This window comes from Pristiophorus japonicus, chromosome 8 (genome assembly GCF_044704955.1).
Source record: "Pristiophorus japonicus isolate sPriJap1 chromosome 8, sPriJap1.hap1, whole genome shotgun sequence".
In the NCBI taxonomy this organism is placed as follows: domain Eukaryota; kingdom Metazoa; phylum Chordata; class Chondrichthyes; family Pristiophoridae; genus Pristiophorus; species Pristiophorus japonicus.
Genome location: NC_091984.1, coordinates 208,247,786 through 208,257,655, shown reverse-complemented (window position 1 = coordinate 208,257,655; position 9,870 = coordinate 208,247,786). Strand labels below are relative to the sequence as shown.

At 42.2% G+C, this 9,870-nt stretch overlaps 1 protein-coding gene and 1 non-coding gene across 2 annotated transcripts; one reads left to right on the top strand and one right to left on the bottom strand.

Moving 5' to 3' along the window:
• The first annotated feature begins 215 nt into the window (after nucleotides 1-215).
• On the top strand, nucleotides 216-4,721 carry LOC139269247 (zona pellucida sperm-binding protein 3-like). Its single transcript, XM_070888336.1, has 10 exons — nucleotides 216-279; nucleotides 361-545; nucleotides 629-738; nucleotides 1,206-1,297; nucleotides 2,412-2,592; nucleotides 2,670-2,781; nucleotides 3,447-3,538; nucleotides 3,983-4,068; nucleotides 4,147-4,242; nucleotides 4,624-4,721. The coding sequence occupies exons 1-10, from the start codon at nucleotides 216-218 to the stop codon at nucleotides 4,719-4,721; spliced, it is 1,116 nt and encodes a 371-aa protein (XP_070744437.1).
• A 1,813-nt stretch (nucleotides 4,722-6,534) lies between these two features.
• Nucleotides 6,535-6,734, bottom strand: LOC139269969 (U2 spliceosomal RNA). The gene has a single exon (XR_011594377.1). It is a non-coding gene; the product is annotated as a U2 spliceosomal RNA (small nuclear RNA).
• Between the last annotated feature and the right edge of the window lie 3,136 nt (nucleotides 6,735-9,870).

Genomic DNA, 9,870 nt, shown 5'->3' with positions numbered 1-9,870 from the left:
ATACACATGGTGATGAATAAACCCTCAGCCTCACCCACGTGTTTCTCCTTCCCTCGTTTTCCTGGTGATAAATCCCAAATTCTCGAGATTTGTAATAGCCCTGTAAATTGGATCAAGTGTCTGAGTGATCGTTTGGCCCAGGAATTTAAATGATCTCGAATATAAAACAGCTCTCAGCCCCCCTTCCAGCAGTTCGTAGTCCAGCCTGCTCTAAAATGATTTGGGTCGGGAGTTTAGTGATGCTCTTGGTGATAACTGTGGCAGGAGAGCAACGAGCAGGTCCTTTGGCTTTTGTAATGGTCTGTAGCTCTGAATTGATGCGTTTCCTCCTCTGCAGATTTAACGTTCTTTCTATTTCAGTGCTTCAACATGGCATCGCTCACTCCTGCGGCAACTCGACCCTGACTGTGTATGTATCGATGGATTTCTTCTCTGGCGTTGATGCTTCCGCTTTTCGGCTGGGAAACTGCCCCGCTTCAGGCTTCAGCTCCCCCCGAGTCCTGTCCTTCCAGTATGGGCTGCAGGATTGCCGGGCCGGCCGACTGGTGGGTGTGAGGTTGTGCCGTCCGCTCGGGCTCTTGGCCCAACTCCAGCCCCGAGTTCTCACCCCTGTTCCCCTCTCTCTCAGGTGACCGATAAGGAGATGGTTTACTGGAACTACCTGAAGTATGAGGCCAGCCCAGCCCTTGGTATGGAGCAGCCGCAGCTCAACACTCGCCTGGAATGTCGCTATCCCGTGTAAGGTTCAACCCCCGGCCTGTGTGTGGTTCTCGCTTACCCAGTAAACCTTAGTCACTAACTTGCTCCATCGGCCGAGTGGCCTCCACATTTCTGTGCATATCGAAATATATTGGCTGTTAAACCGTCCAGACAAGTAGAATTTTTATTAAGTGTGGAGTTTTAGAAACACTCAGCAGATCATGCAGCATCTGTGGAGAGAGAAACCACTAATGTTTCAGGTCGATGAGTTTTCAGCATTTCTGCTTTTTTTTTCCCAAAAAATTTCCAGCATTCGTTTGTAAGTTAGAAGTAATTTGGGAGGAGCCTATTCCCAGTTGCTTTGTGGCTGTTGGTTTCTCCTGACCCCAAGTTGGCTGAAAGTCTAGTCAAGTTAAACTAACCACATCTTGGTCTGTGTCCAAATTCCACGTGGGACACTGGGACCCTGCAGTATGCATCAGTTGATGTCCCTGTTCTTTCTTTAGGGATGAAGTACCTGTACCTGTGACTGCATTTCCAGTAACTGCTTTTCTGGATGGTGATGGTAGCTTGGTATTTTCCATGAAAATAATGACTGGTGAGATACTTTTCTATAACTAATAGTGTTTGGTGGGAGGTGGAGAGGAGAGACCATTGCTGTGGAGTGTGGTCTTTCCTGTGACTGGTACATGTAGTGAGACCACCCCCTTCATTTTAATGTCCTTCTCTCCATCCCTTGCATTGAGGAAACATAGAAAATAGGTGCATTTGAGTCTGCACCACCATTCACTATGATGCAACTTCAGTACTGCACTCCTGCCTTTTCTCCATACCCCCTGATCCCTTTAGCTGTAAGGGCCACATCTAACACACTTGAATCTATCCAATGAACTGGACTCTACAACTTTCTGTAGTAGAGAATTCCATAGGTTCACAATTCTCTGGATGAAAGTTTTTCATCTTGGTTGTTTATGGCTTGCCCCTTATCCTTTAGACTGACCCCTGGTTCTGGACTTTCCCAACATTGGGAACATTCTTCCTGCATCTAACCTGTCCAATTTGGTCAGAATTTTATATGCTTGAGATCCCCCCATCTAAATTTCAGTGAACTAGAAGCCTAGTTGATCCAGTTGTCAGTCCTGCCATCCTGGGAATCTGTCTGGTGAATCTTTGCTGCACTCAATAGCAAGAATGTTCTTTCTCAAATTAGGAGACCAAAACTGCACAATACTCAAGGTGTGGTCTCACCTGAGGCCCTAGACAACTGCAGTCACTTGTGCTGCAAATCAGCCATCACTTTGCAGTGATGCACTGCAGTGGTTATTATACCTTTTTTATATGCCCAGGATTTGGCTGTTTTCCAGTACCTGCATCTCTTTCACACCATTGATTCCAATTAATGCTGTGTACCTGTAACCCCCTGATGACATCTAAATTATGAATAGATGTGGTGTTTTTAAAATCCTTGAAGGTTCACTGACTTCTTTTCCTTGCTAGTGGAAAGACCTGTATCCCTACAGTATAGGCTGTCTTGATCTCCAAGGAAGTGTTCTATGTAGTTGAAATACATCATTAATTTCTCCACTGATGGCCAGACCCCTCTATATTGCTTAGTCTAGATGGTGATGTTTTGTTAAAGCAAAGTGAGAATTTGTACTTGACTATAGACAATTGTGGACTGTTGGAGTAATGTATGTAACTTCCTGCTACAGATGATTGGACTGTTGAAAGGCCAGATTCTGTATTCTTCCTGGGTGCTTCCATTAACCTAGAAGCCTCTGTCATTGCCACATATCACCAGGACCTCCGCCTCTATCTGGAAGAATGTATCGCCACCCCGACCAGCTCACTGGACAAATCTCCAGAGAATTATACAATCATAAACAACTATGGGTATGAGGTTGACTGGATAGTGATAATTACAAATTGGTACTTGGTTGTGGGTTAAACATCTCTTTCCTGTTCTATAGATGTTTTGTTGATGGGAAAACTGGAAATTCCAAGTACTTGCCCAGAAGTGATGGGTCACACCTTCAATTTGTTGTGCAAGCATTTAAATTCATCAGTCTGGAGGAAGCTGATGTAAGTTTGGGAAACTTGATACATGTTTTTAATCTAATGCTGAATTGCTGTCCTGTGCAATTCTCATTGAAGTCCCTCATGCTTAGTTCACAAACTATGCCATAATTAAACATACTATCCATTTTAGAAACTTCTGCCACTTGCTCTACTACGAACTGGGTACCTGGAGTAAGCCATTTAGTCGCTCCAGTCTGTTCTCCCATTGAATGAGATCATGGCTGATCTGTGACATAACTCCATACAGTTATGTTCAAAGATTTTTGGTGCCCATCAATTCCAATTTGGCTTCAAATGGACTGACTTGTTGACTGCTATTGTGTGGGCTTTTTCTTCATACTATTGCACCAAATTACCATCTAACTTAAAGTAGTGAAATTAAACTAGATTTGAATCACCCCACTCAAATTGAGCAAATTATCTGGGAATTTTAATGTGACATTAAGCTTTCTAAATAGCTTACTATTTTGTAGTCATTTCTTGCAGGTAACATTTTAGAATAAAATGCCAGATAGGATCCTTCAAGTCTATCAGACCGATTTTGAGCCTAGTTAACAACTTGGTCATAGATATCCAGCTTTGAAGATGAGTTTTATTTGGAACCACTAAATGATGCAAGAGATGTATTGACAGACTCAATTTAATGATTCACTATATACTTTCTACAGATTTATATACACTGTAAAGCTCTAGTATGGGACCCTATTTGGAATGCAAGTCTCTTGCACAAAGCATGTTCTTTTGACCAGCAAACTGAAAGGTGGGTAGCAAAAGTTTCTCTTTACACTTTTTTTGTTTTGAATAGGATTTTTGAAACTCTACAGTATTAAAGCTTGCATGATTAGCAGACCCTGTAGATAAATGAGCAGATGAAGAAAAATCACAAGTTACTGTAGTAGCTTTTTGAAAAAGCTGGAGTAAACCTATTTAATGTAACTAGGCTTACTTTATTCCATGCCTGAAATTGCACCACCTTAAGTTGAATAGACCATATTGGTAATCTACATGCATTCTCAGCTAGCAAAACAAATGTACAGAGCTGACTTAAGAGCGTGAACAAAAACTACTGAATTTCCAGACATACTAGAGTTGTCTTAAAGTCTCATGCAGCCATTCCCTTGTACTTCATCCAAGGAGTTCCCATTTCAAGATTTATATAAATGCCCTCTGGTAGAATGTTTGTTACTTGTATGATTCTGTTTAGTTGGCAGCTCTTGGATGCTCCATTACAAAGTTCCCTGTGTGACTGCTGTAACTCAATCTGCCAATCTCGCCATAAACGAGCCAAAGGTACAATTCCATTAACCAAATAACTGAATCTGTTGAATGTTCTCATTTTGTATACTAACTTTTTTACATTTTTTTTAGAATCAAAAACTGGCATTAGTCACATAATTAAAGTTGGTCCATTGAGAGTGCAGAGTGCCCAGTCTGGATCCAGAACTTCAGCCAACATTCAAAAAGGTAAACTTGGAAGTACATTCCTGTTACTGTAAAAGGATTGCTTGACACAGCTAATGCCTGCCTTGAAGGGCTATAAAACATCCAGGGACAAGCCATTTCTTGCTCTAAACTAATGGGTCTAAGTATGTCAGTCAGATTTTAGCCAATTTGATCAGATTAAATTGATTGCTTCAATTGTACTTGCAGAATTTAAAAATTCTCATTTGTTGGACCCTGGACAAATTCTTTGTCATATAGCAATTGCTAGCTGTTAATCTCCAATGCTTTACCACTATTGCGTGCCCCCCACCCCACCCCAACACTGACTTCAATTTTCCAATACATTAGATTTCTTGAAAAATTCTTAACTGAGCCTCTTATTTCAAACAGAAAATCAAAGAGCAATGCTTTTGGCTACTCCCCTGCTAGCTTGCTTTTTGGGGATCCTGCTCCTGAGCGTGTACAAATGGAAGATCAGGCATGTACACTACAGCTGCTGATCATTTTGAAGGTGGTGGATTACCAAAGTTGAAGCAAGCTGTTCAACCTAGATGTTAAATATACTTAACAGTTGTAATTCTTGACTCCAATAAAGCTACATTTTGCAGATTTATGTATCGTCTAGTATTTAGAAAGAGCCTGTAGGGTACTGCACAGAACATCAACACCATGATTTGAAGTAGTGACTGTGGGTCCTCAAAACAACCCTGCTATACTACACCTCAGCAAGCAAATTGGTTATTTAGATTATTCAGTGTAGATCTTGATACTGCATTTCAGATGAACATGCTTAACTGCTCTTATATTGCACTAATGGGCACAGCTTTTAGTTGCTGCCAGCTTGCTATGTCAACATACTAAGTTTATTAAACAACTTGTAGAGTTGGATATAGCATGCAAGAGACCAGTTGAAAATTAGGATTGCTATTGCATGTAACATTGCTTTGACTGGAGCCCCATTAGTTTAATTTGGCTGCACTGAGTAATGTCTAGCTGCTTTAAAATATATTTTCCCAAACCAGAGTTTGAGCTGCAATGCAGTTGTATGGCATTATCTTGTGCTGGTCTATAATCTGCAGTAGACTTCTGTCTAATTCAGATTCTCTAGGGTGGTATCACTGGCCTTGTATGTAAATGAATCCTGTATTTAACATATGCCCCATCCATCATGCTATTGTAATGGGAATCCTCCTGCTAACTGATATCAAAATCGCACCTCTTAAAGGTGATCTCCTAATTTGACACCAAATATGCACGAGTCATTGACTGACTAAATTTCCAACTTAATTGTCACTAGCGGATGCCTTGCAACAATCCATTTTAATGTAGCCTGTCCTCTGGTAATGACAAGCTGGCCTGATCCCATGTGGGCCTCAATCTTGGTCTCTTCACTGAAACCGGATGCCCACTAATATGCTTTCTATTTACTAGTGGAGGTCCTGTGATAGTAATACAGGACATTGACTTCCCATATTCACTGCAATAATCGACAATTTACCTTGCCAATAAGCTGCAAATATACTGTGCTAGAAGACACTGGCTTCATGGATCTAATTAACTCAACACTTGACACATGGTTAAGATAGCATTTTGTTGTACTTTTTGTTCTAAATGTTACTTTTCACTGTATATAGTGACTTAAACTGCAGAGATTATTTGACTCATTTTGTGGATGTTGCTGTTTCCTGATTTCTAGGCTTGAGAAACCAATTAACTGGTTTAGTGACATGAGTGAATGAAGCTGACTTTTGACTGCTTCATATTTTCAGTGGCTGAAATGTCAATTATTGTCCCATGGACACTTTTTTTTTTTAGGATGTAATTGCTTTTTAAGGTTTGATGCCCTTTGGAGTGGTCTGCACAACTTTTCTACACAATTTACCACGACTTGTTTGAAATGATTTTGTTATCCTTTCTAACACTCCACAATTGTACTGAATATAGTGATATACCAGCTTTGCGCTTCTACAAACCAGTATAAGCTTGAGGTCTGAATATCCTTTCATGAAATATTTATGAAAATAGCTGAAGCCAGCGGACCTTGCATTCAGGTGAGTGCTGTTAACCTGAATGCTTTGCACTGAAGGGATAATTGTAGCCTATGACTGACATTTATAAAAAAAAATTTTCTGCTGTGCCTTTTCCCACTTAATGACGGTTCCTTCTGAACATACCCATAGAATATAACGTAAGAATTTTTTTTTTAAATTCTTAGCCAATCTTTCTAATTCTTTGTCAAATCACAAACGCCAGAGGTCACCTTGCACACGTCAAGGATCACTCCGCGCCAATGCTCTTAGCCAAAAGGCCGAGAGCCACTGCAGTTCCTGGAAGTACTGCAATACCAGGTTCGTGCCATGGAGGTGGATGGGTCAATCCACCCCACCCACCTCCTATTTCCAAAAAGCATAGGAGAACCACCTTCCTGATCCAGGGAGAACCACTTTGGGGTCATGGTTACTCCCCTGTCAGGTCAGTTACACATGATCTTAGCCAAAAAGCTGAGAATATATAACTGGTAAGAATTTTTATTCGTTGCCAATCTTTCCAATTCTTTGTCAAATCACAAATGCCAGAGGTCACCTTGCACACATCAAGGATCACTCTGCGCCAATGCTCTTAGCCAAAAGGCCTAGAGCCACTGCACCGTTCCTGGAAGTACTGCAATACCAGGTTCGTGCCATGGAGGTGGATGGGTCAGGCCCCCCACACACCTCCGTGGAGGTGGATGAGTCAAACCACCCCACCCACTCCCATATATAACTGGTAAGAATTACTGCATCAGTGCAGCATTTTCATGGTGTTTAAACCCAGCATTTCAGTTACACCCCCCACCCCAGTGTGAAATGGTAAACTTTAAACTGTCAATAGTATCTGAATCTAAAAGGACTTGATGGGTTTTGACTGACTGATATTTTGGGTGGTGGGGGAAGGTAGGAGAAACTACTTAATCTGCTGTAGTAGTATTGATGGTCAAAATAGGGGTATTATGCTAAGTAGTATTACCAGGGACACTGAGTTGGGGTTGGCCTTTGGATTCCAGGAGCACCGGGATAGGGGTCTGGCAGTATTGGGATGGAGATGTATCCAGTATTTTTGAAGGGCAGCAGTCCAGGGTTTGGGAGCATCCTGCAATCTAATCATTAGTAAAGGGGTCTTGGAATCTGGCAACATTGTGGAGGGATATCAACATTAGATATGGTCTTGGGATCTGAAGCACTGGGATGCAGTCTAAAGATCTGGGAGTGGGGGAAGTCTTTAGGGCAGCAGTATTGGATTGTTTGGATCTGACAATATTAGGAGGGCAAGGTTCAGCTGCCTTGTAGCAGAGAATCCAAACTGCCCTTGGTTCCATTTTGAACCATGACACCACCACCCCATGCTGCTTGTACTTTTAGGTAGGTCCCTTTCCTCCTTTACTCTTTCTTTCCTCCCCCCCCCCCCCCCCCCCCCCCACACACTACCCTTGTGTAGATATGATTTTGAGGTATTTAAAATGAGATTGGACTCAGTCTTTTGGATAGATTATTTGAGCTGGTGTACATCTATATAAAATCAGAGTTGGGTTAAATATCAGGAATATTCATTTGTGCCAAACCTCTGAATCTGGCTCTATATAAAAGGGGTCTCTACAGTTTTTTTTTTAAAAAGGAAACTTGACTAGTTCCTGACAAATAGGCACTTCTGATGGTTGTGATTTTGAGTCGTCGGGCCACCACATGTTCCCTCAGATTTGTCAAACTTATTCAGCTTTTCCTGAATTGGCAGATTTTTTTCCTAGGGCTTTATTTGCCCATTGGCAGAGTTATGGATGTCACTATTTGAGGTGAGCTTAGTAGGGCTGATAGCCTTTCTTTGTCCTTTTCATACATTAACATTGGTATGGAAAGGACTTTTTTTTTTCTTCCCTTCACGCATTGAGAATCAGAAGGAAAATGCATTGCTCAGACACCCTCTGCTGGCCATGCTGCAGTTGGCAGAGTTCTGATGCCATCATTGGTAGCCCTGAAGCTGCATACCTGCCACAAGGATGTTGGTCTATATATTGTATCCTGTAGTTTAAAAAAAAATAATTACACCAGGAAGTGTACAAGCATTTAATCAAAACAACAGCACATTTTTATGTAACCAGTTGCTGCAAGCAATATCAAATCTAACAAGGCACCAGTATTTCCTTACTATTGCATTACTTTGTGTCCTTTCAGCTATGACTCCCTCCCCTACACTGCTAGGGAGATTCACTGGAAAGGACAGGCATTTATACAACATTTTTGGTGCTCCTTATGCTGTGCAGCCAAATTACTTTTGAAGTGTAGTCACTAGTTATATAAGCCCAGGAGAGGCCGGGGCAGCACGGGCCAGCCCACACTGCGATCTATGGATAGTAGGAGCATGTGTGTGCATTAGGTCTGTGCAGCAGAGTTTGGTCTCCAGTCATCTTGGTTAACCCTTGCCATTGGACCAAGACCTAGCTCTGTCAAGCCCATGTGGTGGCTGGTGTACAATGGCCACCCCACGTTAAATGAATCCATGCATGGGCATCTTCCACCCTTCAGTATGTAGTTCTGGACCTAGAATGTCCAGTCCCTCATTGAAACACCTGTGAACTCATCCCTGTTTGGTGTGGAAGCAAGTCATCCTCGATACGAGGGACTGCCTAATACTATAAGCAAATGTGGCAGCCAGAAGCTCCAACAAATAGCAATTTGAGAAATGACCAGTTAATCTGTTGGGGGACAAATGTTGACCAGGACACTAGGAGCAGTCCACCACTCATAGTGCCATATGAATCTTGTGTATATCCACTTACAGGTAGAGAGGATCTTTGTTCAATGTTGCATCAAAAATATAACTCCCAATTGTGCAGTAATTTAAAAAAAAAAAATCATTAATGGGATGTGGACTTTGCTGGCAAGGCATTTATTGTACATCCCTAATTGCCCTCGAGGGTGGTGGTGAGCCACCGCCTTGAACTGCTGCAGTCTGTGGGTACTATCTCAATTCCAAGATTCTGAGCCAGGGACTGTGTAGTCACCCTCACCTTGGAATTAAGCTTTTGCTTTTTTTGTCCATGTTTGGACAAAGGTTGTAATGTGGTCTGGAGCAAAGTGGTCCTGGCAGAACCCAAACTGGGCATCGCTGAGCGGGTTGAGTAAGTGCTGCTTGATAGCACTGTTGACAACTTCCATGACTTTGCTGATTGAGAGTAGACTGATGGGATGGTAATTGGCCAGAGTGGATTTGTCCTGCTTTTGTGGGCAAGACATGCCTGGACAGTTGACAACCTAGTCAGATAAATGTCAGTGTTGTAGCTGTACTAGACAGCTTGGCTAGAGGCATGGCTAGTTCTGGAGCACGTCTTCACTACGACAGCCAGGATGTTGATTGGGTCCATAGCCTTTGTTGTATCTGGTGCATTCAGCCATTTCTTTACCATGTAGCGTGAATTGAATTGGCTTCTGAGGGTGGGGACCTCAGGAGGTTGATATGGATCATGCACTTGGCACTTCTGGCTGAACATGGTTGTAAACACTTCAGCCATATCTTTTGCACTTGGGTGCTGGGTTCCACCATCATTGAGGATGGATATTCATGGAGCAGCCTCCCATTAGTTATTCAATGGTCCAACACCATTCACGACTTGGATGT